The 24407-nt window shown below is 47.3% G+C and overlaps 1 protein-coding gene across 6 annotated transcripts in view; it reads left to right on the top strand.

The window, feature by feature from the left end:
- Positions 1-24407, top strand: part of NEDD4L (NEDD4 like E3 ubiquitin protein ligase) — a 341033-nt gene that overhangs the window by 247732 nt on the left and 68894 nt on the right. For all 6 annotated transcript variants that reach the window (XM_049620273.1, XM_049620272.1, XM_049620271.1 and 3 more), the window contains 4 exons: positions 8913-8963; positions 17490-17551; positions 17738-17840; positions 19514-19680. In XM_049620273.1, the coding sequence (XP_049476230.1) occupies positions 8913-8963; positions 17490-17551; positions 17738-17840; positions 19514-19680 (383 nt within the window). The remainder of the gene's footprint in view (positions 1-8912; positions 8964-17489; positions 17552-17737; positions 17841-19513; positions 19681-24407) is intronic.

Raw genomic sequence — 24407 nt, 5'->3', positions numbered from 1 at the left:
ATGTATGAGGAAGAGCATGCTAATGAATCAGACATTGAACTTGAGGTTACTTAGGTTCCCTTTTCCCGAATATCCCAATGACCCTGTTCTGGCTACTAAGGGCATCTGTCGTGAACTTCTGCAGGTGATTTATTAAGGTCTCTTCTTTGGTAGCTGAGTTCAGAGACAAACCGCAGAATCCAAAGGTGTCTCTGCCTTATTTTTTTTCTCTTTTATACATATAATCTATTATTTAAATTTCTTGCAAAGAAACTTGATTTTAAAACTTCCTCAGAGAAGAAATGAGATACTAGTCTTGAGGAAATTATTCTGAAATCTCAGGCAATTGAAATCTTAGGAAGTTGTAGGATAAAATCAAAAGCACAAAATTAAACAACATGGTGTCATTAAATGAAGCCAGTGACACATTTTCCTTTTATTTATTTTTAATGTTTATTTCCGAGAGAGAGAGGGAGAGGGGGGCAGGGGTTGGGGGGAGAGTAGAGAGAGAGGGAGATACAGAATCCGAAGCGGGCTCCAGGCTGCGAACCGTAAGCATAGAGCCTGACACCAGGCTTGAACCCACAAACCATGAGATCGTGACCTGAGCTGAAGTCGCCAGGTGCCCCACACGTTTTCCTTTTAAATTAACTTTGAAATGCAATCTCAGATCAGTTTGCTTTGTAGGAAGGAGAATATGTATGAATGTTTACCTTATTTTTAGCAGATTATATTCATTAAAATGTTTTAGTTTATTCAGCAACTAACTTTTACCAGGAACGACCGTAATGCCTAATGTTTCTCTGCATTTGCATTATTTACAAAGATAAACTCTCCTTACAAGAAACTGTCAGGGTCATTGGTGAGGCTGGGCAGCTCTGAAGCAGGTGTAAGGGATAATCGTGATGCCAGGCTGTGCCCCAGACTACGTAGGGTGACGGGCTGTGGCCTCTTCCCTCCCTGGAAGATTAGATGATTGTGGGTGATGGTCCGTCCTCCTAGGTGTATGTCACTAAGCTTGTCTGGATGAGGGGGAAGACCTCTCTTTGCAAACAGGAATGGAGAGGAGGTGAACATCAGGGTGGCACACGGTGCAGGTAATGACCCTGCGCCCGCAGATGGCCCACTTCCTGAGATGGGACAGCAGCCCGGCCACACCTTCCCCTCACACCGCACCCCCCCGGGCCTTTTCCTCCACCATCTTGTGCATTTGCTTTGTGTCACTATTAAGTCAATGACGTCTCTGTTCTTGTCGCTGCTGGGTTCACACTAACACTGGCTCCCAAGTGCTCCTCTGGGCCCCATGGTAAGGACTTGGCATACATGATCTTGCCCGTTCCCTCATTCCACAGTGACCAGGAGAGTCCAGGAACAGGGCGCTTCTGAACTAACACTGAGCCTTCCCCTTACCTGCCTGGTCCAGACCCTTGCACCGCCTCATCCGGACAGCCTACCCTCTCTCTTCTGGCATCTTCCCCTGCAGTCACTTCTTCCAGCTGTCAGGGGACCTTTCTAAAATGCAGTCCCTGCCAGTCGTTCCCTTCATAGTGGCCCCTGTTCTCTTTTCCTGCCACGTGCCCACATCCACAGCGTTAGCCCGGCATCTCTGGCTGCACACCCTTCCCTCACGACCCCCTTCCGTCCCCCCCTGGCCAACTCCTACTTCATGACCCTGCTCAAGTTCCTTTGTGCAGGTGTCCTTGCCCTTGACCCTTGGCAGATGGAGTCCCTCCCTCTGTGCTGGGCCCGAGGCATCCCGTCCGTGCCTCTGATACGCAGCAGCAGCTGGGGTGCGTGGTGCCTGCCTCGTGGAGCTGCACAGACACTGGCCGCCCGTGGCTGCTGAGCAGTGGGGATGTGGATGGTCCACACCACAGTGTGCTGCAGTCCAGGGATGGGCACCGATTTCGTGAAAGGAGAACGTAAAATAGCTCACTAGCCATCTTTCTCTCAGTTACACGTTGAGATAACATTTTGGAGGAATGGGCTCAACTAAAATAAATTCTTAGAATTAATTTTATCTGTCTTCCACTTTTCACTGTGACTACTAGAATTTTTCAAATTCTGTGGGTGCCTCACCTTCTGTCGCACAAGGCTGGTTAGTTTCTCTCCCTAGGAAACCGGGGCACCTTGTCTCTGCACCTTTACAAGGTCCCATCTTGTGCGTCTCGTCCCCAGAGTTCTTTCCCAGTTTTTACACCCCTAGAGGTGATTGGGCCCTAAATTCAGATTATCAAGTGCTTGTACTACAACGAGCTGTGAAATCCGTGGCCCTCCTTTGACCTGTGCCCTGGACTATGCCTCTGTTTAGAGCAGGAAGAGGACTGAATGTTCTTGAACCACCTCCGCCCACTGAGGAAAGAGGGGACACTAAGCACATCTCATCCCCTCCCGTGACGACTGGGTCCCCGCAGCAGCTGGAACTCCCTCTGAGCCCACACGCGAGTGCCTTCTCACGGCTCGGTGTGTACTTTTCGGCCTCTCCTGGATTGAAGCCACGCCGCTCTTGCGAAGCCGGCTTGAGTCTTTGCCAGTACAGTGGTTCTTTGCTCTGTTTACCCCTTCTGGTTTGCAGTCTGAGCTTTGAGCAGAGCGTCCTTTAAAATAAATACTCTTCACGATAGCACATTCATCCTCCGTGATTAAATTCTGCCCGCCTTCCCAGTGTGGTGTTCTAGGAGCCTGCAAAGGTCCCGTGGGCCTGCTCTGACATCTCGTTGACACGGAAGGCTCGTTTGTTTTTTATAAATAAGGGCTGGCGTCTCCAGGACCTACCTTGCCCTGTTTTCGTGAATGGGAGGTCTTGTTCCTCAGCTTAGAAAACTAAAATGGCAGAGGGGCGGGCAGCGTGAACGTGGCGTGTGTCTTTCTGAGCAAGTATCCAGTTGTGTTTGCTTTTACGTTCTGGTGCCCCTGAGTGAATTTTGGCAAGCACGTGTGCATTCAGAGGGCGTTTCATTGTTGCACCTTTTTATTTCCAGTAGAATGCCAGTTGACTCTTGGATTAAGGCAGCTTTGGTGACCTATTTTAAGGCAAGTCACCCCGAAAGCCAGAGGCCACCAGGTGGTGACACATCGGATTCTGCAGCGTGTGGTGTGGGTGGAGGCCAGACTCACTCGGTCTTTGCGAGCCCCAGCCGCGCCGTCCACGTGGCGGAGGCTGATGTCTGGGACAAGCGCAAGGAGAAACAAGACAGTCCTTCCTCCCTTCCGTGCGGCGACAAAGCCAGCCTCATGCTTTAGTGAGGAGTGAGACAGCACCTACAACTAAATGCAAATTGACATTCAGGTGACTCTCCCGGACACTAACTGTTGAGGAGTTAGGGTATTTGTAACCCTTTGTCTGAAAGCTTCTGTAGGGGCGCCTGGGTGGCTCAGTCGCTTGAGCGTCCGACTTCGGCTCAGGTCGTGATCTCGCGGTCCGTGAGTTTGAGCCCCGCGTCGGGCTCTGTGCTGACAGCTCAGAGCCTGGAGCCTATTTCAGATTCTGTGTCTCCCTCTCTCTGACCCTCCCCCGTTCATGCTCTGTCTCTCTCTGTCTCAAAAATAAATAAACATTAAAAAAAATAATAAAAAAATAAAAGCTTCTGTAAAAGGCTCTGAAGCCGTTCATTTTTTAGATTATTCAGAGTGTGTACCTCTCGAAAAATAGAACCTGTTGCCCCCATCAACTCGGTCCTGGTGCCGGAGCGTGGGCCACGTGCTTTGGGAGGAAGCAGACGGGGAAGTCACATTTCATGGGTTAGTGGGAAAGTGAATGGGTTTTGTTTTTGTTTTTTGACTTAGTGTTGTGAGGTTTACCTTCAACTTGTAAGAGACACAGCACTAGTCACACTATAGCTTTACTCTTAAATTCTTTTTCTGTAGCTTATATTCTGATTCCTCAATACGTTTCTTCCGTGTGGCTTGAGAAATTCTAACTATGGTCTTCCTGGAAGTCACTACTTAATAATTTCTAGGATAAAACCCCAGGCAGTTGGTAGCACTGGATGGTTTCCATTTAATGAGGTTGAGTGGCTTTTAAACCTGGGATGGCAAACACACAAAAGGAAATTAATTTCAGATCATAGCTTAGTACACGTTCTTTCATGTGTGTTAACAGAACCCATTGTCTTGAAACTGTATGTACATTTCATGCGAGGCACTGACATTTTCTATCTCCTATTTAATTTTTTTTTTTTTTTTTTTGAGAGAGAGTAAGTGAGCAGGCGTGTGTGTGACAGTGTGGACAAGGGGCAGAGGGAGAGAGAATCCTGAGCAGGCTCCATGCCAAGTGCAGAGCCTGACATGAGGCTCGATCTCACAACCCTGGGATCACGACCTGAACCAAAATCAAGAATCAGACACTTAACCAACGGGGCCACTCAGGCGCCCCTTATTATATATTTTTTTTAAAAAGTGCTTCTCATGAGCTGCCAGCAGGGTTGCAGTTCATGTTTAAAAATGACTGTCCTAGGGCGCTTGGGTGGCTCAGTCAGTTAAGCCTTGGACTTCGGCTCAGGCCGTGATATCAGTTCATGGGCCCGAGCCTCACGTTGGGCTCTGTGCTGACAGCTCAGAGCCTGGAGCCTGCTTCAGATTCTGTGTCTCCCCCTTTCTCTCTGTCCCTTCCCTGCTCATGTTCTGTCTCTCTCAAAAATAAATGAATAAACATTTTTTTAAAAGTTTTAATAAAATATTTAAATGGGGATAGTTATTTTAAAGGGGAGAGGGGCAGTCTTCAGTATACTGTGATCATCATTTAGAGAGCAAGCTCTAAGACATTGTCAGGTGTATGTATTTTACTTCTCCAGTAATGGAATATGGATTTTTGCTTCACCTTCTATTGACACATTTCAGAGGCTCCATTTTGCCTTGTCATTAGGTTGGAAAATATTTGGTGGCTTGTCAGAAGGGAGCATTTATAATTGTGTTACTGACTTGCACATTTGCAGCCTCTAGAACAGGACAGGCAATTAAGGTTGAAACTGACAGCATTTACCACCTACAAACAAGCACAAGAAACGCCAGTGTGAACTGAAACCAGTTTGGTTTTCATAGGCTCATAGTCAGCGTGATGCTTGATGGAAATAATTATGTCATAGAAATTGCCAAAAATTGATTTGATTATTGTATTTTCACAACACTGGCGTAAGGTGGCCTCAGCAGCGTCTGGACGTTGCGGTGGCCTCAGACATGGTCTCTCCGGGGCCCGTGGGTGGGGATCCTGCCACAACAGCACAGTCCGGCGTCCTTGAGACACTCCCCTTCGCCGCCATGTAGGCCACTGATAGGCTTTCCGATCCCCTACTAGATCCCTCCTGTGGAACTGAAGGTGTGTTTTAAAGTTGGTATGTTCTCGGGGCGCCTGGGTGGCGCAGTCGGTTGAGCGTCCGACTTCAGCCAGGTCACGATCTCGCGGTCCGTGAGTTCGAGCCCCGCGTCAGGCTCTGGGCTGATGGCTCGGAGCCTGGAGCCTGTTTCCGATTCTGTGTCTCCCTCTCTCTCTGCCCCTCCCCCATTCATGTTCTGTCTCTCTCTGTCCCAAATAAAAAAAATAAAAAATAAACGTTGAAAAAAAAAGTTGGTATGTTCTCATTAGCCTACATGTTTTACATCTCCTGAAGCTTCTATCATTCTGGCGACAGTGGGCTGGGTTTCCAAACCCATCACGTTCCATTGACTGGTGAAACATTTAAGCCAATTTCTCCGTACCATGTGCTGTCCCATACTCGATCCCTGTTTTATCTAAAATGTGGGGGCGCCCGGGTGGCTCAGTCGGTTGAGCGTCCGACTCCGGCTCAGGTCATGATCTCGCGACCCGTGAGTTCGAGCCCCGCGTCGGGCTCTGTGCTGACAGCTCGGAGCCTGGAGCCTGCTTCCGATTCTGGGTCTCCCTCTTTCTGGCCCTCCCCCACTCATGCTCTGTCTCTCTCTGTCAAAAGTAAATAAACATTAAAAAAAAATAAAAGAAAATGTGGTCTGACTACAATCACCCTTGATGTAAACCAGAAAGAGCCTTCCGTTTGCTCTGTTCGGGAAGTTGCTTCATCTTTGGCTATTTTAGAAATCGTGTATTAAGTCAAGTGCGAAAACCTGGGAAGGTACAAGCAAAGCTGCTGACTGTGACAGCGAGTGCCCCGGGGATTCTGTCACCTGCTCCATTTGTGGGAAGCAGCAGCAGAGTCTGAACAGGAGGTATTGGCCAAGAGAATGCCCCAAATGGGCATTTTAATAGAGCCCCACAAAGTCTCCTCAAACTGCTATCATGAGAATCTCTTCCCGCCGACACCATATTGAGCCGCTGTCCCCGTGAGAAGCACAGAGCTGGCGTACCGCTTTGCTTTCCCGACAGTTAGTGAGACGCAGGACAGGGTATTAGTTTGGAGCCCAGACTCCGATACAAAGGGGCCCGAGTGCAGCGCCTGCCTCACTACTATAGCCCTGAGCGGCAGGTGCCTGGGCAAAGCTGCATGCACTTGACCGGTTTACAACTCCGATAACATCTCCCCAGCCAAAGCAGCATGGGCACGTCGGTGTTTTTGCGACTTGTTATTAAGATGCACTTAGGTGAACGATTGATGCGTCGCTTTTCAGAGATAGGAGGGCATCAAGCCCCTTCAAGGGAGCCTGTCTTCCTCTGATGGTTGTATCCCATGGCCTTTTCCTTCACGGGTAGCAGGAGGGGACAGGGGGCAAGTGGCAATACCACACTACTCACGTTAGGTAGACGAACAGTTTATGGTCAGTAGTCAACACGCTTCTCGTTTTTGAACATTCACACTAGCTTTATAATTAAATTCGTCAGATGGAGAGCAAGAACACTCCCCATCACTTTGGGCAGCAAAGATGTCTGCCTTTTCTGGACCTTCTGCCGATGGCTACTTTTGTTGAGATCCACAGCATTAATTGGCACCTGTAGCTTTGTGCCAGATGAGGTGTTTGCATGCTGGGTTGTAGCCAAAGTAGCCAAGATAAAAAAAAAAAAAAAAGGTACAGGAGAATCGCATCATGAGGACCGGGGCTAGTCTCCTGCTTTACGTACACCTGGCCAGTGGTGACTTTGATTTTTTGCTGTGCGTCGTCTAGAGGAGACGGATAGCTATCTAGTTAATCAAAATGTTTTAAATGACCTAGAAGGAAATCCTGAGCTTGGAGTAAATCATTTCAGTAAATCTCATTCATGGTTACCAACTGCTTCTTTTCAAATGCAAGAAGAGAAGTTTTCCAAGTACGTTTAAAAAGTAGTTTCTGGGCGCCTGGGTGACTTTGAGCGTCCGACTTTCCCTCGGGTCATGATCTCATGGATTGTGGGTTTGAGCCCCACGTGGGGCTCTGTGCTGACAGCTTAGAGTTTGGAGCCTGCTTTGGATTCTGTGTCTCTTTCTCTTTCTCTCTCTCTGCCCTCGCCCCGCTCACGCTCTGACTCTGTCTCTCTCCCTTTCTCAAGAGTAAGTAAACATTAAAAAAAAAAAAAAAAAGGTTCTGTGAATTAGAAAATTCCTTGGTAAACCAGCAAGGAGTGAAAACAAGAACCCAGGATTTGGGGTTAGGAGGTCTGGATTCTCTCTTGGGCTTTTCCTCAGGCTAGCAGTGGGACGGGTCGGATTTCACCTGAAGAACTTTCCAGCTTTTAGGCATTTTGAATATGGTAAGAAGCTGCGTGTGTTTATAAGAGGGTAACAGACTTCTACGCCAGGGTCACCTAAATGTCCGAAGCCATGACACAAGCACCTTTACAGGACGTAGTGTCAGCGAGACCTGTTGAACACCCTGTGGTCCAGGCCAGTGTCCCCTGGACCCGAGTTAGGACTTCCCGGGTCTGAAAGGGGGTTCGTGAGCTCCTCCAAATGAATTTCATCTAGGTCTCACGTCAGAAAGATGAATGCTATGTGGTAGGACAGAGACAGGAAGAAGTACGGTGTGTCCCGAAATTAACCAGCAAACTTAATCCATGAACTTGGGATTCCAGAGTAGTGTACTTATAAGAGTGAAAGTTTGAGGCCATTTTTTAATGAGAAGTAATTTGTAAGATTTATTAATCATTAGACTTTTACTCTCTCCCTGGACTCTCAGCTCTCAGGAAGCTCTTTGTAGCACTTAAATATTTGTTAGAATGTTCCCCAAGATGTCACTACTGTCTCCTGTGTGAACTGGGCCAGCTGTGCCCCCAAACCCTCTGTGGTCCCGCGTGTCCCTTCCCGTACTGATCACATGCTCCCCAGTTCCAAGACCAGATTTGTTTCCATTCTGGGGGGTCACAGACACCCTGCAGGGGCTGGGGCAGCTCAAGTTCTGGTGGACCACGCCCTGGGCTCCTCCCTGTCTCCCAGGCGACGTCTGTCTGCCACTCATCAGGGCCTTCTGCCTTGCACGCATCCGCACGGACGCTGCACTCCAGTGTCAGGCCCTGGCCCTTTCTATTTATAAAGAAACTTTTTTTTTTTTTTTAACTGAAGCATCGTTGGCACGCAGCGTTACGTTAGTTTCAGGTCTGCGACATGGTGACGACACCGTACCTCACTCCTGCAGGGCTCACAAGTGTAGCTACCCTCTGTCGCCCTACAACGCTGTTACGGTGGCACGACTATATGCTGTACGTTTCATCCCGTGACTTACACAGAATCAGTATGTTAAGGAAACATACTAAATATTTTATTTTTAATTTTTTTTAATGTTTTATTTATTTTTGAGGTACAGAGAGACAGAGCATGAGCAGGGGAGGGGCAGAGAGAGAGGGAGACACAGAATCCGAAGCAGGCTCCAGGCTCCGAGCTGTCAGCACAGAGCCTGACGCGGGGCTCGAACTCACGCACCATGAGATCATGACCTGAGCCGAAGTCGGACGCTGAACCGACCGAGCCACCCAGGCGCCCCACATATTAAACATTGTAAAGAATACCGACGCTCAGTGGATGGATGGGGACATTAACTCTTTGCTCTCTTCTCCACAGACCCGAGACGACTTCCTGGGACAGGTGGACATACCCCTGAATCATCTCCCGGTAAGGACCATTACCTGCTTCGTGGTGCATGCCGTGAGCAGCGCTTTTCATTGTTTCCGGTTGGGTGTATTTCAGAGCAGTATTTCCCCAAGGCAGTGGAGCAGGCTGACATGAAGGGCATGTACTCTGACCCTGGCCCTTTCTAGAGAGCAGTCTCTTCGGGGGGATGGCAGAGAGCTTAACTGTGAAAATCAGGCGTATGTGAGTCATCCAAGTATGCCTGTCTGCATCACCCGCCTCTTTCTCTTCTGGGCTTCCTTTGTCACATCATGGAAAACAGCTCCCTTTCTCCATCCAACCCTCGCCCTTGTCACCGGAATGTTTTTGCTTGCAAATCCACCCTTTGGGGCCACTCAGACATTTGTTGTCTTTGTGTAGAATTACACGTGGTCTTTCTCCTGGGCTACATCCATACAAGCTAGCGCTTCCCAGATTGGGGTGTGTGGCTTTTCTCAGGCAGCAGGGAGACCAGAGAAAAGAAGCCGTTGGTTCTGGGCGAACTTGTCAGCTGGCGTCACCCACCGCAGCCTTAGAAACTGTACTGAGTTAGCCCGTGTGATGTTGTTGCCATTGCTCTCTGCTCAGATGAGTCGCAGAACAGTTGGAGTTTGTGACCGATGACTGAGGCTAACGGTGTCTTCTGTGTGCTCAGAGGCGATGTAGGTAGCCTGGGGAGACTTGACCTGGAGGCCTTGGGGAAAGGCAGGTTGGCTCGAATTTCAGCTACGGTTTTCCAGATTGTTCCGTCCCCACCCCTCCTGCTCCTTCTTCCATAGGGCAGCACAAAGTGACTCAAATAGTATCTAAGAGAGGGTAAGTCAAATGTTTCTGCCTTCCAAGGCCATTTTGTTAATTTTGTTAGTTTTTTTTTTTAATGTTTACTTTTGAGAGAGAGACAGAGTACAAGCAGGGGAGGGGCAGAGAGAGAGAGGGAGAGAGACAGAATCCAAAGCAGGCTCCAGGCCCTGAGCTGTCAGCGCAGAGCCTGACACGGGGCTTGAACCCACCGAGAGATCATGATCTGAGCCGAAATCAGAGGCTTAACCAACAGGGCCACCCAGGCTCCCCCTTGTTAATTTTTTTTAAATACTTTGTGAGCAAATAGCATCAACAGTCTGTAAACCAAAGTGACTTAAACTGCCTAGTGCAAGTCTGCTGCATTGAAATGGTGGCTGTTACCATATGTTAAATACCAAGAAAGACTGTGTCTTACCCAGGAAGCTCTGAAGAGATGTTGTGAAAGGATTGTGATAGCAAGCAATTTATTCTTACTGACTCAGGGGAGCTATTGAGGAAGGAAGGTTTCGAGCACGTTCCCTTCCCAAAGACTGGAAGGAAAAGTGATGTCACGAAAACATTATTCTGTATAAAAACCTGAAGCTCCCAGGTACTTGCAGAGGGCGCGTGGGTTGCACGGGACCGACTACGTAAGCCTTCGCCAACCTGGTTGCCCTTTCAGAGTCACATGGGGAGGGTGTGGAGGTCTCCACGTTTGCACGGAAAGACTCTTCACGTGTTCCTGCATCCGTTGGCCTTCTGTCTGTGCTCTTCAGGTTGAAGCCACCGCTGACGTTTTCAGGCGGTATTTTGTTGGTTGGCCAGTTCTTTCATGGTTATCCCTAACCACCCTTGTCCCTGACAGAAGAACCACATCTCTGTCGAGGCAGATGAGGTGCTAACACTCTTGAAGAGGTGTGAGTGGAATGTTTTAAACAACCTGCTCCAACAGTCCCCCGTTCGAGTGATTGAGTGAGTGCTCATTGGTTTGGAAAGGTTGGGTGGGGCTCGGAATGGAACAGCGTTCCTCAGTAGAGGGAATAGCTTAGCTCTGGGTTTGGGTGGAGGCAAGAGTGAGCTTCGAAAGGACCAGCTGGTGCCAGGGCTGGAGGCTGGAATAGAAACCAGCCAATGGAAGAAGGTAGACAGCGAATGCCTGGAGGACACTGAGAACTTGTGTGTGACCCGAGCCAGGTGAGCAGTGGAGCTGCCCGGTTTTGCACCTGCCCCACGATTGGCTTATGCTGGAGTGCAGCAGTCTTCGTCCTTGACGATGGACGACTGGGTTCGTGGAGCCAGCTGCAGTCTGGGAAATGGACCACAGAGGAAGCCAAGGAGAGGCATGGCGGTGCATTCTTCACCTTCTAAGTGGCGGTAGAACCCAAGTAGCGTATTCTGAATGGACACGGCCTTCGGGCTCAGGGTTTGAGGTGCCATCGTGGGTGCGTTTGACCCTATGTGTAGGGCACTCGTGGGAAAGTTGCACGGTGTCGTTTTGTTTTGTGGAACACAAGGGTGGGTGTGAGAAATGGACGTTAGCATTTGGACGTGTTTTGCGAAGTCAGTAACGGTTGCCCCTTTCTTGATAGCTCCGTGCCCGTTGTCAAGGCAGGTTATGTATATGGCCGGTAGAGTCAATATTTGTCAAAATCAAAAAATCCTAGATAAAATAGGAAAATGGTGTCATCAGTGATGAGAGAAGATAATGGAGAGCAGTAATGTGGGACATTTGCCGTTTCTAACCCATGCAGGCCCTTTCGAGATTGAAGGTATCTGGGTGTTTGGTTATTAATTTCATGCAGGCCCGTTAGCCGATAGAGAATGTATCCTTCAACAGCTGTTTGCTGATGGATATGATGCTAATCTCTGAGGAAGAATCCGGCGAAACAGCTTTCTTCCACATGTAGCCTAGCATTGTCACCTGTTACAGTAGCCACGTGGTAGTTGAGCGTTTGAACGGTGGCCGATGTGACTAAGGAGCCGAATTTAGAATGTTCTTTCACGTTCTTTCATGTTAATGAATTAAAATTGAAAAAGCCTCATGTGGCAAGTGGCACCATATTGGGGGCACATGTGAAGGTGAGACAGTGTTCCCTGGCTTGGGTAAAAAACAATTTATGATTCCAGATTCCCATTGCCTCAGATACTAATTCTGGCTATTAGAGGGATTCCTAAACCCCCACCAGATTTAGTTAGTGATTTTGCATTCAGCCATCTCCCCCTACCTGAGGCATGCATCTGTGTTCTATGCATCTGATACACCAAGATCATTTAATTTAGGTAATAAGAAAAAGCCCAAATGTTTAAAATCCTAGAAATTGAAGAGTGTTTTTTTTTTAAATCTGTATTAGCAGAATACCTAATAGCATATATCTTCATGCTGATATATATGTATATCTCATGTATATAGATAATTATCACACATACATGCCCATTTGTTTATTTTAAGGCATTTTATTTTATTTTTGTTTAATGTTTATTTTTGAGAGAGCGAGCATGAGTGGGGGAAGGGCAGAGAAGGAGAGAGACCCAGAATCCGAAGCAGGCTCCAGGCTCTGAGCTGTCAGCACAGAATCCATTTCAGGGCTTGAATCCACAGAGAGATCGTGACCTGAGCCGAAATCGTACACTTAACCCTCTGAGCCACCCAAGAGACTACTATTTTAGGGCATTTTAAACAAGAGTGAGGCTTTATCTTATTGCCTCAAGATATCACGAACCTTTATTCCTTAAAAAAAAAAAAAAAAAATCTGTCTTGATTATGGTCTAAGAAATTATTGCCTTAATTTTTGAATGAAGCTCTTTTCTAAATCAGGAGCTTCATGGAGAAGATCCCAGATAGCAGAACCAAACTTAGAATAATCTCTCATGATGGTTAACAAATGATTTTTGATCATTTAAATCCTGTTTCACGTATGTTTGAACAATAAATATTTTAGACCCATTAATTGATTTTTGCTGAAGAACCTTCTTCCCTTGCCAAATGAAATTCTAGAGGCATGTTGGGTTCATTGCCAGTGGATGTTGGGGTTTGCAGTGTAAAATCGTGCTTTCAGGATCTCAGGAGTGGCTTACCTAAGTCGTCCTCACCTGCAGCTGTAAATGCTCAGACCCCAGGAAGACTGGAGGGTCAGAGCAACCCTTCCTCTCAGCGGACAGGTTTAGGAACCCACCCTTCCAGGGGTGCACGGTGTAACCGACAAGCACCTTGGCATCTCGGATCTGGCACGTGTGGGCCCTGCTGGGCCCCGTGGGCTGTGGCGAGGGGCTGAGTTGGAGATCCGCCAGGGTGACAAACGAAGGAGGCAGTCAGAACAGAGGCGGGGCGGGGAGGGTTGTGTGAGGCCAGGTGCCCTGCGCGTCAGAGTCGCTACCTCGCTTATCCAGCACAGTGGCCAGAGGAGGCCAGTGTCCGCTCCGTCATTGTCCCCTCAACAGGAAAGAGTAAGGAGTAGTCGTGTGAAAGAAAACAGGCTTCCTCTCCCCGTTCTGATGATGGGTGCCTCCGTGCTTCACACTCCTCAAATGCTTCCAGAAGAAAGCAACTCAGTTGAGACTTGTGATGCATTTTCATCCTCGGCCCTCAGAGTCCAAGGTCGTGGGAGTTCAGGACGGTAGGGCCCTCTACTTCCTTTGTTCCCATTCCGGATTTGCCACTCACCTTTAATATTTCTTGTCCTCCTTATTTATTTTTGAGAACAGGAGTGCGGGCAGGAAGGAGAGGAAGCAGGGGAGAATAAACAAGGTTGGTAGTCCCGCCTTGTGTGCAGATCCGAGAATTAAGAAAACATAAATCCGTATTCACAGGAGTCTCCAAAGGTCGGGCTTTAAAAGAGCTCTCCAGAACCGTTGACTTGGACGTGGGAGACAGGCCGGTCGCCTTGACAACCTTAACGAGTTAGTAATCTTTCCCGGGCCTCTGTGTTGTCACCTGTAGAAGGAGGGCATGCGCACGGGCGACCCCAGGTTTCCATCCAGCTCCGTGAGACCACGTCGTCGCAGCTGCTCCGCGGCTCACTCAGCAGAGGTGCGGGCGACCGCGATGACTGTGTGTCATCTGGTGGGCTGGGGCGGCGGGGCTCGCTGGAGGTGCGTGGGGTTGGCGAGACACTGCAGTTGAGGGAGGTCATTGTTGGCCTACCTGCCTGACATCTGTCCTCCGGGTGAGACAAAGCCGCCCTTTGTCCTGCTCTGGTAGGGGAGGCACCAGCAGTAAATTTAACTGTAATTCTGCTCTTCTTGCCAATTTTTCTTGAGCTACCGTTTTTGTATCTGTTTGTTAATGCCAATGGACAGTTGTTTAAAAGTTCATTTGACTTCTAAAAAAAAATTTTTTTTGACACGTATTTATTCTTGAGAGACAGGGCGCAAGCAGGGGAGGGGCAGAGAGAGAGGGAGGCACAGAATTGGAAGCAGGCTCCAGGCTCCGAGCTGTCAGCACAGAGCCTGATGCGGGGCTCGAACTCACAAACCGTGAGATCGTGACCTGGGCCGAAGTCGGACTCTCAACCGACCGAGCCACCCGGGCGCCCCAAAAGTTCGTGACTTTTAGGTTCAAGTTTTAGGACTTCAAATTTTACAACTTGCCTTTACTAATTATTTAGAGGCCAGCCATCTCCAAGACTTGTAGTAACAACAGAGGGACATTTTCTGGCAGCTGTTTGCCTGTTAATGCCTGTGAAATTTTTCTTGACTCGTCTTTCAGTTGTATCTCCCCTGCCCTTTGAGCCCCAAGCCCACACATCCCCTTCAGCTACACAATCTCTGTATCCATGGGAAACACACTGGGGTAGAGAGAGCTATTTTAAAAGCATGAATTTCTCCTATTATAGTCAAGTGCTGCTCTAGGCAATCACGGTAACTTTTGAATTTCCGTTTCTCGAGAGCGAAGCATTTTTCAGGGTGGTGGTATTGTTTTTGGTGCCGCAACGGTACTTGAAGGTAACTCAGATGATAAGTTTTTGTATTTTTGGCTTTTATATATTTTATATTTATGGCTGGTAGAAGGGTAGTGATTCCCGCTCACATGTATCGAATTCAGCGTCCTAGAGCTTAGAGGGGCTTCAGAGACCATTTTGTCTACTCCCTAGATTTTACAGATGAGGGCATCTGAACCCAGACAGGGAGGTAACTTGCCCAGTGATCACTAGGCTGGAGGCAGTGCTGGACCAGACTCTGGGTCTCCAGTACTGATGTGCGATGTGCTCAGGGGCCCCGGGCGGGCGTTTGCAGGGGGCTCAGTCCAAGGCTTGGGTGCTCTTGGTGGTCACGTGCAGGTTTTGAGCCTAGGGTTTCGGCAAGGCTGTTTGCTTCCATTTGCACACAGAGCTGTTTCTCTCGCTGTATGTCTTAGTAACTACAGTTCTCCTGAAAGCAATTACTCTTTTTAAGATGAGAGTGCTGTGTATCCAAAAGATTTTCTTTGGGATGTTCAGTGCCCCCAGAACAGGGGGCAGTGGTGTCCACTTTGGCTAGTGATGCTGTCGGCATCAGCCCATTTGAGATGCCATTCTCCCAGTGCTGTCCTGGGGGTCTCCACTGGGCTTTTTTTTCCAGCAAATAGGATCAGGTAGGACCCTGTGTAATGCCAAGAAGAATCCTGTCCGTGTCTACAAGATCGCCATCTTGTTCGCATGCAAGGATTTCCACGGAGGTGAATTTCCATTTTTTATGCACTTGGCCACACAGCTGTGTCAGTAAGGAAGCCAGGACACAGACCTAGGAGGCCTGCCTCTCGATCTGTGTGGTGGTTGTCATTTAAACCACACAGTACGTGGGTGGGTCCATTATCAAAGGAGTCCTCTAGGCTCTGTGGTTTCCTCTGTTCACCGTCTCTTGGTTCTCTGCGTCCCTTCGATTCCTCATGCCTGCTAAGCATCCCGTGGTTTTGCCCATGCCGAATTCCTCGGCTTGAACCACCCTTCCTCCCGATTCCCCACCTGTCCACACTTGCCCATTCATCTCGAATTTGGAGAACATATCCGCAAACCACATCGATCCCCAAGTGAGAATCAGTCGCTGCCCTCCATCCTAGGTCTCGTGGAATGTGATCTCCACATGTCCGTGAATTTGTTCTACCTTAGGTTCAAGTTACCGGTTGATACCATGGCCCCTGCAATACATCCTTGTAACTCTAAGGGAAGGTGCCGTGTTGTAGCCGCACATCTTCCACGTGGGTTTTGTTCTAAAGCTCTTTGTGGTGGAATAAATGAGAAAAGGAAGAAATGGAATAATATTCTGAATTAATAAATTTTCCATGATAAGTGGTATGTATACATTTGGAAACCTTTTTTTTTAGAAAATGTTTCCAAAATGCCTGTGTCGCCTTAAAGAGGACAGTCTAGAGAGAATATAATTGACTTCCTTCAGCAATGGTGGAATTTTCACGGCTTCAGTAGTTCATGGTAGATCAGACGAATTAATCAGCTGCTTGTACAAGTGCCTGCTTTGAGCCAGGCAATGTTCTTGGCACCAAGAATTTAATGGTGAGCAAATCCAAGCGTCTCGTCTCATGAGCTTAATTCTAGAAGTGGTGGATGACAAATTAGTAAGTAAGTAAATGACCAAGATAATGTCAGATAGTGAAAAGGGGGACGATAAACCAGCACACTATGATAGAGGGTGGTAAGGGGGGGCTCATGGTAATAAGGGTGATGCAGCGTCTGAGAGTGTGACCTGGGATCTCACACCTGGGTTCAGAGTGGAGCCAGCCGTGGCCATTTGGAACCAGAGCTGTGTAGCAGAAGGACCTGCCGGGGCAGGATTGGATGTGATGTGCACCAGGACAGATGAGGCCAGGACAGAGAGACTGGCTCACAGTGAGGTAATGGGTAGTTAGGAGGCAGGGCATGTTTAATCTTGTACGGCCGTAGGAAAGCATTTTCAGTTTATTATAAGCAGAGTAGGAAGCCAGTGGAGTTTCAAGCCGGATGACATAAAACCTGGGATGTTTCAAATATCGACGCACACACAACCCTCCAATATAGTACGTCAGTACATCTTAGTATGGCGGTTTGTCTCCCTTGCCGCCAAAGTCAGTGTTTTACATTGTTTTTAATTAAAGAGCCTGGATATTTGGGATTTTTACTACATAAAGTGTTTAAAAATTAATGAAATAGTAACACTTTTCCAACTTTCTACTTGCTTTGACCAGCTAACCCTGCACAATAAAATGAGTACGGATTTCTTTTAAAAATAGCACAGTTACACTCCTAGCTTCATGGACGAGGCACCAGCAAGAGGCTGATTGATGGCGCTACCTGGAATGGTCTCTGTGGAGGAGATAATCTTTCAGTTATCTTAGGCTGATGACATGATATTTTCATGTTAAAAATAAAGTAAAATTGCCTTCACAGATATTTTTCCCGTGAACTCCATTTTTAGGTTTCTTGGATCACAGGGAACAAGAAGGTACCAGTGACCACGGGTTCTGAGATCAATCAGCAGTGAGATTGAGGCCTGCACCCTGTAGTTAGAAATTACACTCGGCAGTGACGACTATAATTTTGTCATCTGTCTAACGCTGGGGTTGGCTCCTGAAAGTGGGTGTTGATAGTGACATCTAGTGGATCTTGGGTAGATAAAGATGACCTCTAAAGTAATTACTTGTCTAGTACTGGGTGAAGACCCAACCCCGTTTTCACCCTTCCCGCGTTCTAGAACGTGAACATGTGTGCTCTGTAATCCAGTTTGGTGTATCTAAAACACGAGACTATCAGGAGTTTTGAAACTTACTTTTTCTTCCTGTAGACCGAAGATCCGACCATGGAGCGACCCTATACATTTAAGGATTTTCTCCTTAGACCAAGAAGGTGAGGCTTTGGGGCGCTGGTGTCCTTCATGCTTCAGTCATTGGTTTTCTCTGAGGAAGATTTCGGCTTCTTTTCCCTTTGCATCTTTTGTAAAAAAAAAAAAAAAAAAAAAAAAAAAAGTCATCATAAATATGAAAGTTGTAACCAAGTCGTATCCTTTATAACCAATTTTCTTCCATCACGCAGTCATAAATCTCGAGTTAAGGGATTTTTGCGATTGAAAATGGCCTATATGCCAAAAAATGGAGGTCAAGATGAAGAAAACAGTGAGCAGAGAGAGGACATGGAGGTAAGTTGCAGAACTACAGGCTTCGGTCTGTTTTCCTTGCACCAGATCATATTAGTATCTTATTTAGGACCTAGCAGTTTAAGGACATAAAAATGGATAGAGCTTAACTATGAAAACACTTACTGAGTCCGTGCATCTGTGATCAACTACTGATGTGTTTGGCTTTGGTTAAAAAAAAAAAAAAAAGGTCAACTTCTCATTTTATGTTACAGCACCCATAACGGAAGAGGCTTCTCCTTATAAAATGCCATTCATAGCCCCACCCCGATGAGAAATTGTGCGCACATATTTCATTCCCTTCTTTCTTTGGACTTTCAGCTCATTGTAAATTTCCTCACAGCGCTTGGAATTGCTTCAAAGTGCATGAAATGGTTTAGAAAGTCTTTTCCAAGTTTTTTTTTTTTTGTTTTGTTTTTTAATGTGTTGGGCCCCCAGGTGATGTGTTAGGAAAAGCTCTCCTCTAGAAATACCGTTTGGGAAGTAGCTGTCCAGAGGAATTTTCTCTTTCTCCCCCTCTTGGCATAGCTGCCTTTAAACTCCTTAATCACATACCTACATCGTGGGTCCCAGTGCACCTTAGCGCACACTCCTGGCGGTGCTATTTTGTTAGATTCCCGTATCGTTCTGCAAATGGCCATTAACCAGGACGCCTCTGTGGCCAATTTCCACATCTGTTCGCAGCTGTCGCATATACGCGGTACGTGAATTATGTGTTATGGGCAAGTTATCGGAACCCTCCGCAGGCCAAGCGTTCATATTTCCGGGCAGTGTTTCACTTGGGTGCCTTCATCCCTCTGCACGGGGAGGAGTTGAAGTGGGTGGTAGGGATGTACGAATGTGAAGATTTCATAAGCACATCGACAGATTTTTATCTCGAATCCAAGGAATTTTTTACACTCTTCTAGCTCTCCAACTGCACTAACCAGTGAATTACTCAATTTTCCAGTGACTTTACTAGGGGATGTCAGGAAGGAATACTTAATGCCTAAAATATGTGTGGCAAAAATGTCACTCTTAACTCTGGTACCATGAAGCCTGTTTCTGTGGTGGCCGCCAGTGGGGAGCGCCTAAGTGGAAAGCAACTTCCAGACTTCTTCGGTTCTCGCGATTGTACTCGACGCAGAATGAGAGCCTCGCCTGCCTCCATCGCTGTCCTCCCTGGGGAGCGATGGAGCCCGGGCCTCCTGGCCCCTCGTGCCGTGATCTCTGTTAGAACACACGTGCAGTATGGCTTGGCGCCCCAGCTCCCTTTTACCTTGTGGGGGTGTCCAAAAGACAACAGCTGTAACATGACCCATGTCGCTGGCATGGCTCTGTCCGGCCCTGGCGGCCTTCGGGTCAAAATAACAAACATGAGCATGAAAAGAGGCTAATGCGGCTTAACACAACAGACTGGACACACCCAAAGCTGGGTTGATCTGTACAGTGCAGTCAAGTTAGAAGGCAGCACAGTTAATTGGTCATTGCTCCGAATTCTTTTTGAGACTCTACTAGAATTCTTTTTTTTTTTTTTTTTTTTTTTTTGCAAATTTCTTCCCACGTGGCATGTGAAGCCACCAAAAGAGCCAGGGTGCGAAGGAGCAAGGAAGAGGGACCCAGAGCACACTGCGTTTGTTTTTTCCTCGTGTGTGAAGGGCCCACCTCAACGGTCTTCATTTGCTTTTATTCCGCAGCACGGCTGGGAGGTCGTGGACTCGAATGACTCGGCCTCCCAGCACCAGGAGGAGCTTCCCCCGCCTCCACTGCCTCCCGGCTGGGAAGAGAAAGTGGACAATCTGGGTCGTACCTATTACGTCAACCACAACAACCGGACCACTCAGTGGCACCGACCAAGCTTAATGTGAGTACCGTGCCGTGGCTGGGGATGTGTCCGTGTACTTGGAGGTTGGACCGTGGCGGCTCTTGGGGGCAAGGTTGGGAACTCCGCCTCGCCTCAGAAAAACGTAGGATGTTTTGCCCTACATGCGGACACGTAGAACAACAGGGTTACTCTTCATTTAAAGAGCGCGAGAGCCTGTCGGAATTTGCACGATAAAGAAGCAGTTCTTTTCCCTGGATCAGGTTTGCCTATTTTAGGTATGAACTAATTCATTTTAGACAACGTGGATACACTCTTTTACATAGGTTCCTGACATACTGAAGTTATTTTCCCCACATTTATCTTACGTATGGCAGTTATATCACTTCCCTGGTCTTCAGCTTCCTCTCCTGACGAACCCAGATTGGAAAACGGCAAACAGATTGGCTGTGCAATCTTCTCTTCAGTTTTTGGCTTTTAGTCCCTTTAATTATTTAATTCGGAAATGCCACTTTTTTTTTCCTCTTTGGGAAATCTATAAATCATCCCCGTGATCTAACTAGACGCCCATGGAAGGGTTGCAGACTCAGAATTAGTCATTACTGTGTATTCTAATCCCTCACCAGCGTCAGGGCCGTAGTGAAATGATTACTGTTTTGTTCATGCAACAATTTTGTATTTGATGGTAGAGGATAAACACTAGTTAAACCTCAACTATGTTCGAAAAGGATTTGTAGCAGCTTGTTTCTAAATCATAGTATACGGCAAGACCTGAATCTATTAGCATACAGTAAAAGGCAAAACAAGTATTCAAAGAAGGAAGAGGGAAATTTGAGCTCCTAGCAGCCAAGATGAGGAGGGTAATTGTCAATGCATTACATCATTTTCAGTATGTAATAAAAGCAAGTATATTGAATGAGATCATTTTTTCTTTAACCCAGACTCTGAAGGAAATTTGCTCTCGATGGTTTTTTTTTTTTAATTTTTTTTTTTAACGTTTATTTATTTTTGAGACAGAGAGAGACAGAGCATGAACGGGGGTGGGGCAGAGAGAGAGGGGGACACAGAATCCAAAGCAGGCTCCAGGCTCCGAGCCATCAGCCCAGAGCCCAACGCGGGGCTCGAACTCACGGACCGCGAGATCATGACCTGAGCTGAAGTCGGATGCCCAACCGACGGAGCCACCCAGGCGCCCATTTTTTAACGTTTATTTATTATCGAGAGAGAGAGAGAGAGACAGGAAGACACAGAATGTGAAGCAGGCTCCAGGCTCCGAGCTGTCAGCACAGAGCCTGACGCAGGGCTCGAACCCACAAACTGTGAGATCACGACCTGAGCCGAAGTCGGACACTCAGTCGACAGAGCCACCCAGGTGCCCCTCATGATGGTTTTTAAACAAGTGGTGTCAGCAGTGTGATGGGTGATAGTGTTGTCAATAATCCTTTAATCTTTGGAGGTTACAGAGAGATTCTGTTTACGACTGAGGGTGGGGGAGGTAGCCAAGAAATCTAGTCCAGGTTTTGAGTTGGAGAGAAAGCTTGTCTGATCCGCATCCGTGAATAGGTCCTTCCTAAGCCCCCAGGTGGGTTCCGTTGAAGCTCAGATGCACTTGGTCGGCTTTGGACCCGGCTCATTATTCACAGGACAGCGTAAATATCCACACATCCAGATGATCATGAACTCTTCTTTGTTGTAATTTTGTACCCCCCAGAGAAATCTAAATGGAAATGGTTTCGTTCTTTTATTTTTTTATTTTCTACTCTTTTCCTTTGATTACTGAACATAGCTGTTGTGAAACCATTTGAACCCACTTGACTACTCTTGGTATTTGTAAATGTTTTAAAAAAAAAAAAAAAAAAAAAACTTGGACCCTCTCCACACCCCCTGCCCCGCCGCCAGGTAACATTGGTTACTGTAAATGGTCAGGAGTCTTGAATCAAGAATCTTGGTAGCAATACCCTAAGCAAGGCACCATTATCTTCCTTTGCTAAACATTATTGAACACATAACACCCTGTGGGGATCAGAGTGTCCTACGACTGTAGCAAAGTGACCGCTAACAGCCCACAAAGAAAGAAATACTAATGGCCAGTGCATATATGGAAAAAAGTTCACCTTCATTAATAATCATGCAGACTGAAGTCTGTTATTTTGGGATAAATGGAAATACTTGCTTTCTTACCTCCCAGAGTTGTGAAACCCTAATGAGGAAACTTCTGAGAAAACACTTCATATTGTTTTTGTAAACACACTACCGTGGGGGCATTGGCCCAAAGAACTAACCCAAAACAAAAGAGATCATTTGTGCAGTGCTGGCTCATCAGTTGTCCAGAACGACATGGGAAAAATGCGGCCCTTAATCCAAGTTCAGGTTCACATGTAGTTTAGGGAGGGGTCAGTGGCATGACTGTCCCTATGAGTGAGGCAGCTATGCCAAAGAGGCTGAACCAGGAAGGACGTCGGCAGAGCTCAGGTGGGGCCCGGGGAGTGCCTCTTTTCCAGTGGGCATGTCTTCTAGAAATCCTGAGAAAAGTTAGATAAGGAAGAAGAATTCGTTTCCATAGTAACCTCTTCATCCCACCCGAACGGTCTTGAGAGTTTGAGGTTCTTTCTCCTTAACTTTATTTCGCCAAGTATTATGGTTTGTTTTTTTTAATGTTTATTTTTTGAGAGAGACAGAGTGTGAGTAGGGGAGGGGCAGAGAGAGAGGGAGACACAGAATCCCAAGCAGGCTCCAGGCTCTGAGCTGTCAGCACAGAGCCCGAGTTGGGGCTCGAACTCATGAACTGTGAGATCATGACCTGAGCCGAAGTCAGATGCTCAACTGGTTGAGCCACCCAGGTGCCCCCTAAAGTATTGCTTTGATTCAAACTTAATTATTTTCGTAATTCAGTTTTTACAGAATACTGCCACAGTCTTTTGGGGGGAAATTGATATTAAGAAGTGCCTGTTAGGGACACCTGGGTGGCTCAGCTGGTTAAGCACCCATCTCTTGATTTTGCCTCAGGTTGTGAGATCGAGCCCCGAGGCAGGCTCTGTGCCGCGTGTAGAGCCTGCTTAAAGACTCTGTCTCTCCCCCTGTCCCTCCCCCGCCTCTCTTTCTCAAAAGTAAATAAATAAAATGTTTTTTTTTTTTTTTTTTAAAAAGCATTAAAAGGCTGTATCTGAGGAAATGAGACAGAGAAGCGATGGCCGTGTGCTGAAGGAAAGAATTAAGACTGTCCTTGCGACTCATGTGTTACCCAGTTCCCTAGGCTTGTGCTCTAGACTTCAACCCCCTGAATAACCTCACTGACAGTTCGTTGCCCTCCGGCTGTCCTTACAAGGTCCTTCTCCACCCTGTCCCTTGCCAGATTCCCCACCCACAGTCCTAAGCCTACGGTGTATTAAGTGGCTGGACCGTTCACAGCTGCTTCCTGATCCCTCTCTCTTCTTGGCCCCGTGGATGCCCCGATGCCCCCCCTGCCCAACCACCGAAACAAAACTAGAACGTCCCCTTTCCTGTGGCTGCCTCTACCTTCCTCTGGGAGAACCGCGCTTCTGTTCAGCTCTCAGTGAAGGACCTCTGCTTCCCCCGTGGTAGCAGGGGGCACGTAATACTCTGGCGGCCTGTGTGAGCAGGGACTATGTTCTCTTACTCACAGATCTACCCCTAGCGCCTGGCGCAGAGTAGGAGCTCAGCAAAAAAGTACCTTGTGACGGAATGAATGACTACAAGTGAATCGCTTCTCAAAGTGATGATAGGCGCACGGTTTGGGGAACCGGCAAGGCTGGATACGGAACTGAAGGGTGGAAGGCTGACCACAGACTGATCCCCGCACTCTCAAGTCTGAGGGCAGCTTTTTAAAGCACCCCTGATTTTAGAATTGTCCTGACCCTGTTTAAATGTAAACGGAAAGGTTTTTACTCCATAACCCACAATTTTAGAAACATGGTGAAGGAACGGAATTAAGGCTGTAAATGAAGATGCGCTTTAGAGACTCAAAACACTTAACTCTCTTACCTCTCTTGCAAAATACTTTGTACATCTTCTGTCTCAGCAACAATTTAATCACATTTCAGTAACTGGGCTCATCGTCACATTAGTGTGTACTAATGTCCATAATGTAGGTGAGTGTCAGTGATCTGACACACTGATCTTAATTGACACTGAACCTGACAAATTGATGGTTTATCCTGTCTTTAGCCACTTGCATATTGCCCATGAAAATCAAGCGAAGGGGCGCCTGGATGGCTCAGTCAGTTGGGCATCCGACTTTGGCTCAGGTCATGATCTCACAGCTCGAGAGTTCAAGCCCCGTGTCGGGCTCTGTGCTGACAGCTGGGAGCCTGGAACCTGCTTCGGATTCTGTGTCTCCCTTGCTCTCTGTCCCTTCCCCGCTCGTGCTCTGTGTCTCTATTTCAAAAATAAATAAACATTAAAAAAAATTTTTTTTAGGGGCGCCTGGGTGGCTCAGTCGGTTAAGCGTCCGACTTCGGCTCGGGTCATGATCTCACGGTCCGTGGGTTCGAGCCCCGCGTTGGGCTCTGTGCTGACAGCTCAGAGCCTGGAGCCTGTTTCAGATTCTGTGTCTCCTTCTCTCTGTGACCCTCCCCCGTTCATGCTCTGTCTCTGTCTCAAAAATAAATAAACGTTAAAAAAAAAAAAAATTTTAAATCAAGTGAAGAATATAGATAGATGAAATTAATGACTGAAGAAAATTAAGATAACTATTTCCTAAAATATTTTCTTGCCCCCAGTAAAATAATTTTCTACTTTAATCTGTCAGC

Source organism: Panthera uncia (genome assembly GCF_023721935.1).
Source record: "Panthera uncia isolate 11264 chromosome D3 unlocalized genomic scaffold, Puncia_PCG_1.0 HiC_scaffold_8, whole genome shotgun sequence".
Classification (NCBI taxonomy): domain Eukaryota; kingdom Metazoa; phylum Chordata; class Mammalia; order Carnivora; family Felidae; genus Panthera; species Panthera uncia.
Note: the sequence above shows the minus strand (reverse complement) of the source record. Positions and strands in the feature narration are given on the sequence as shown.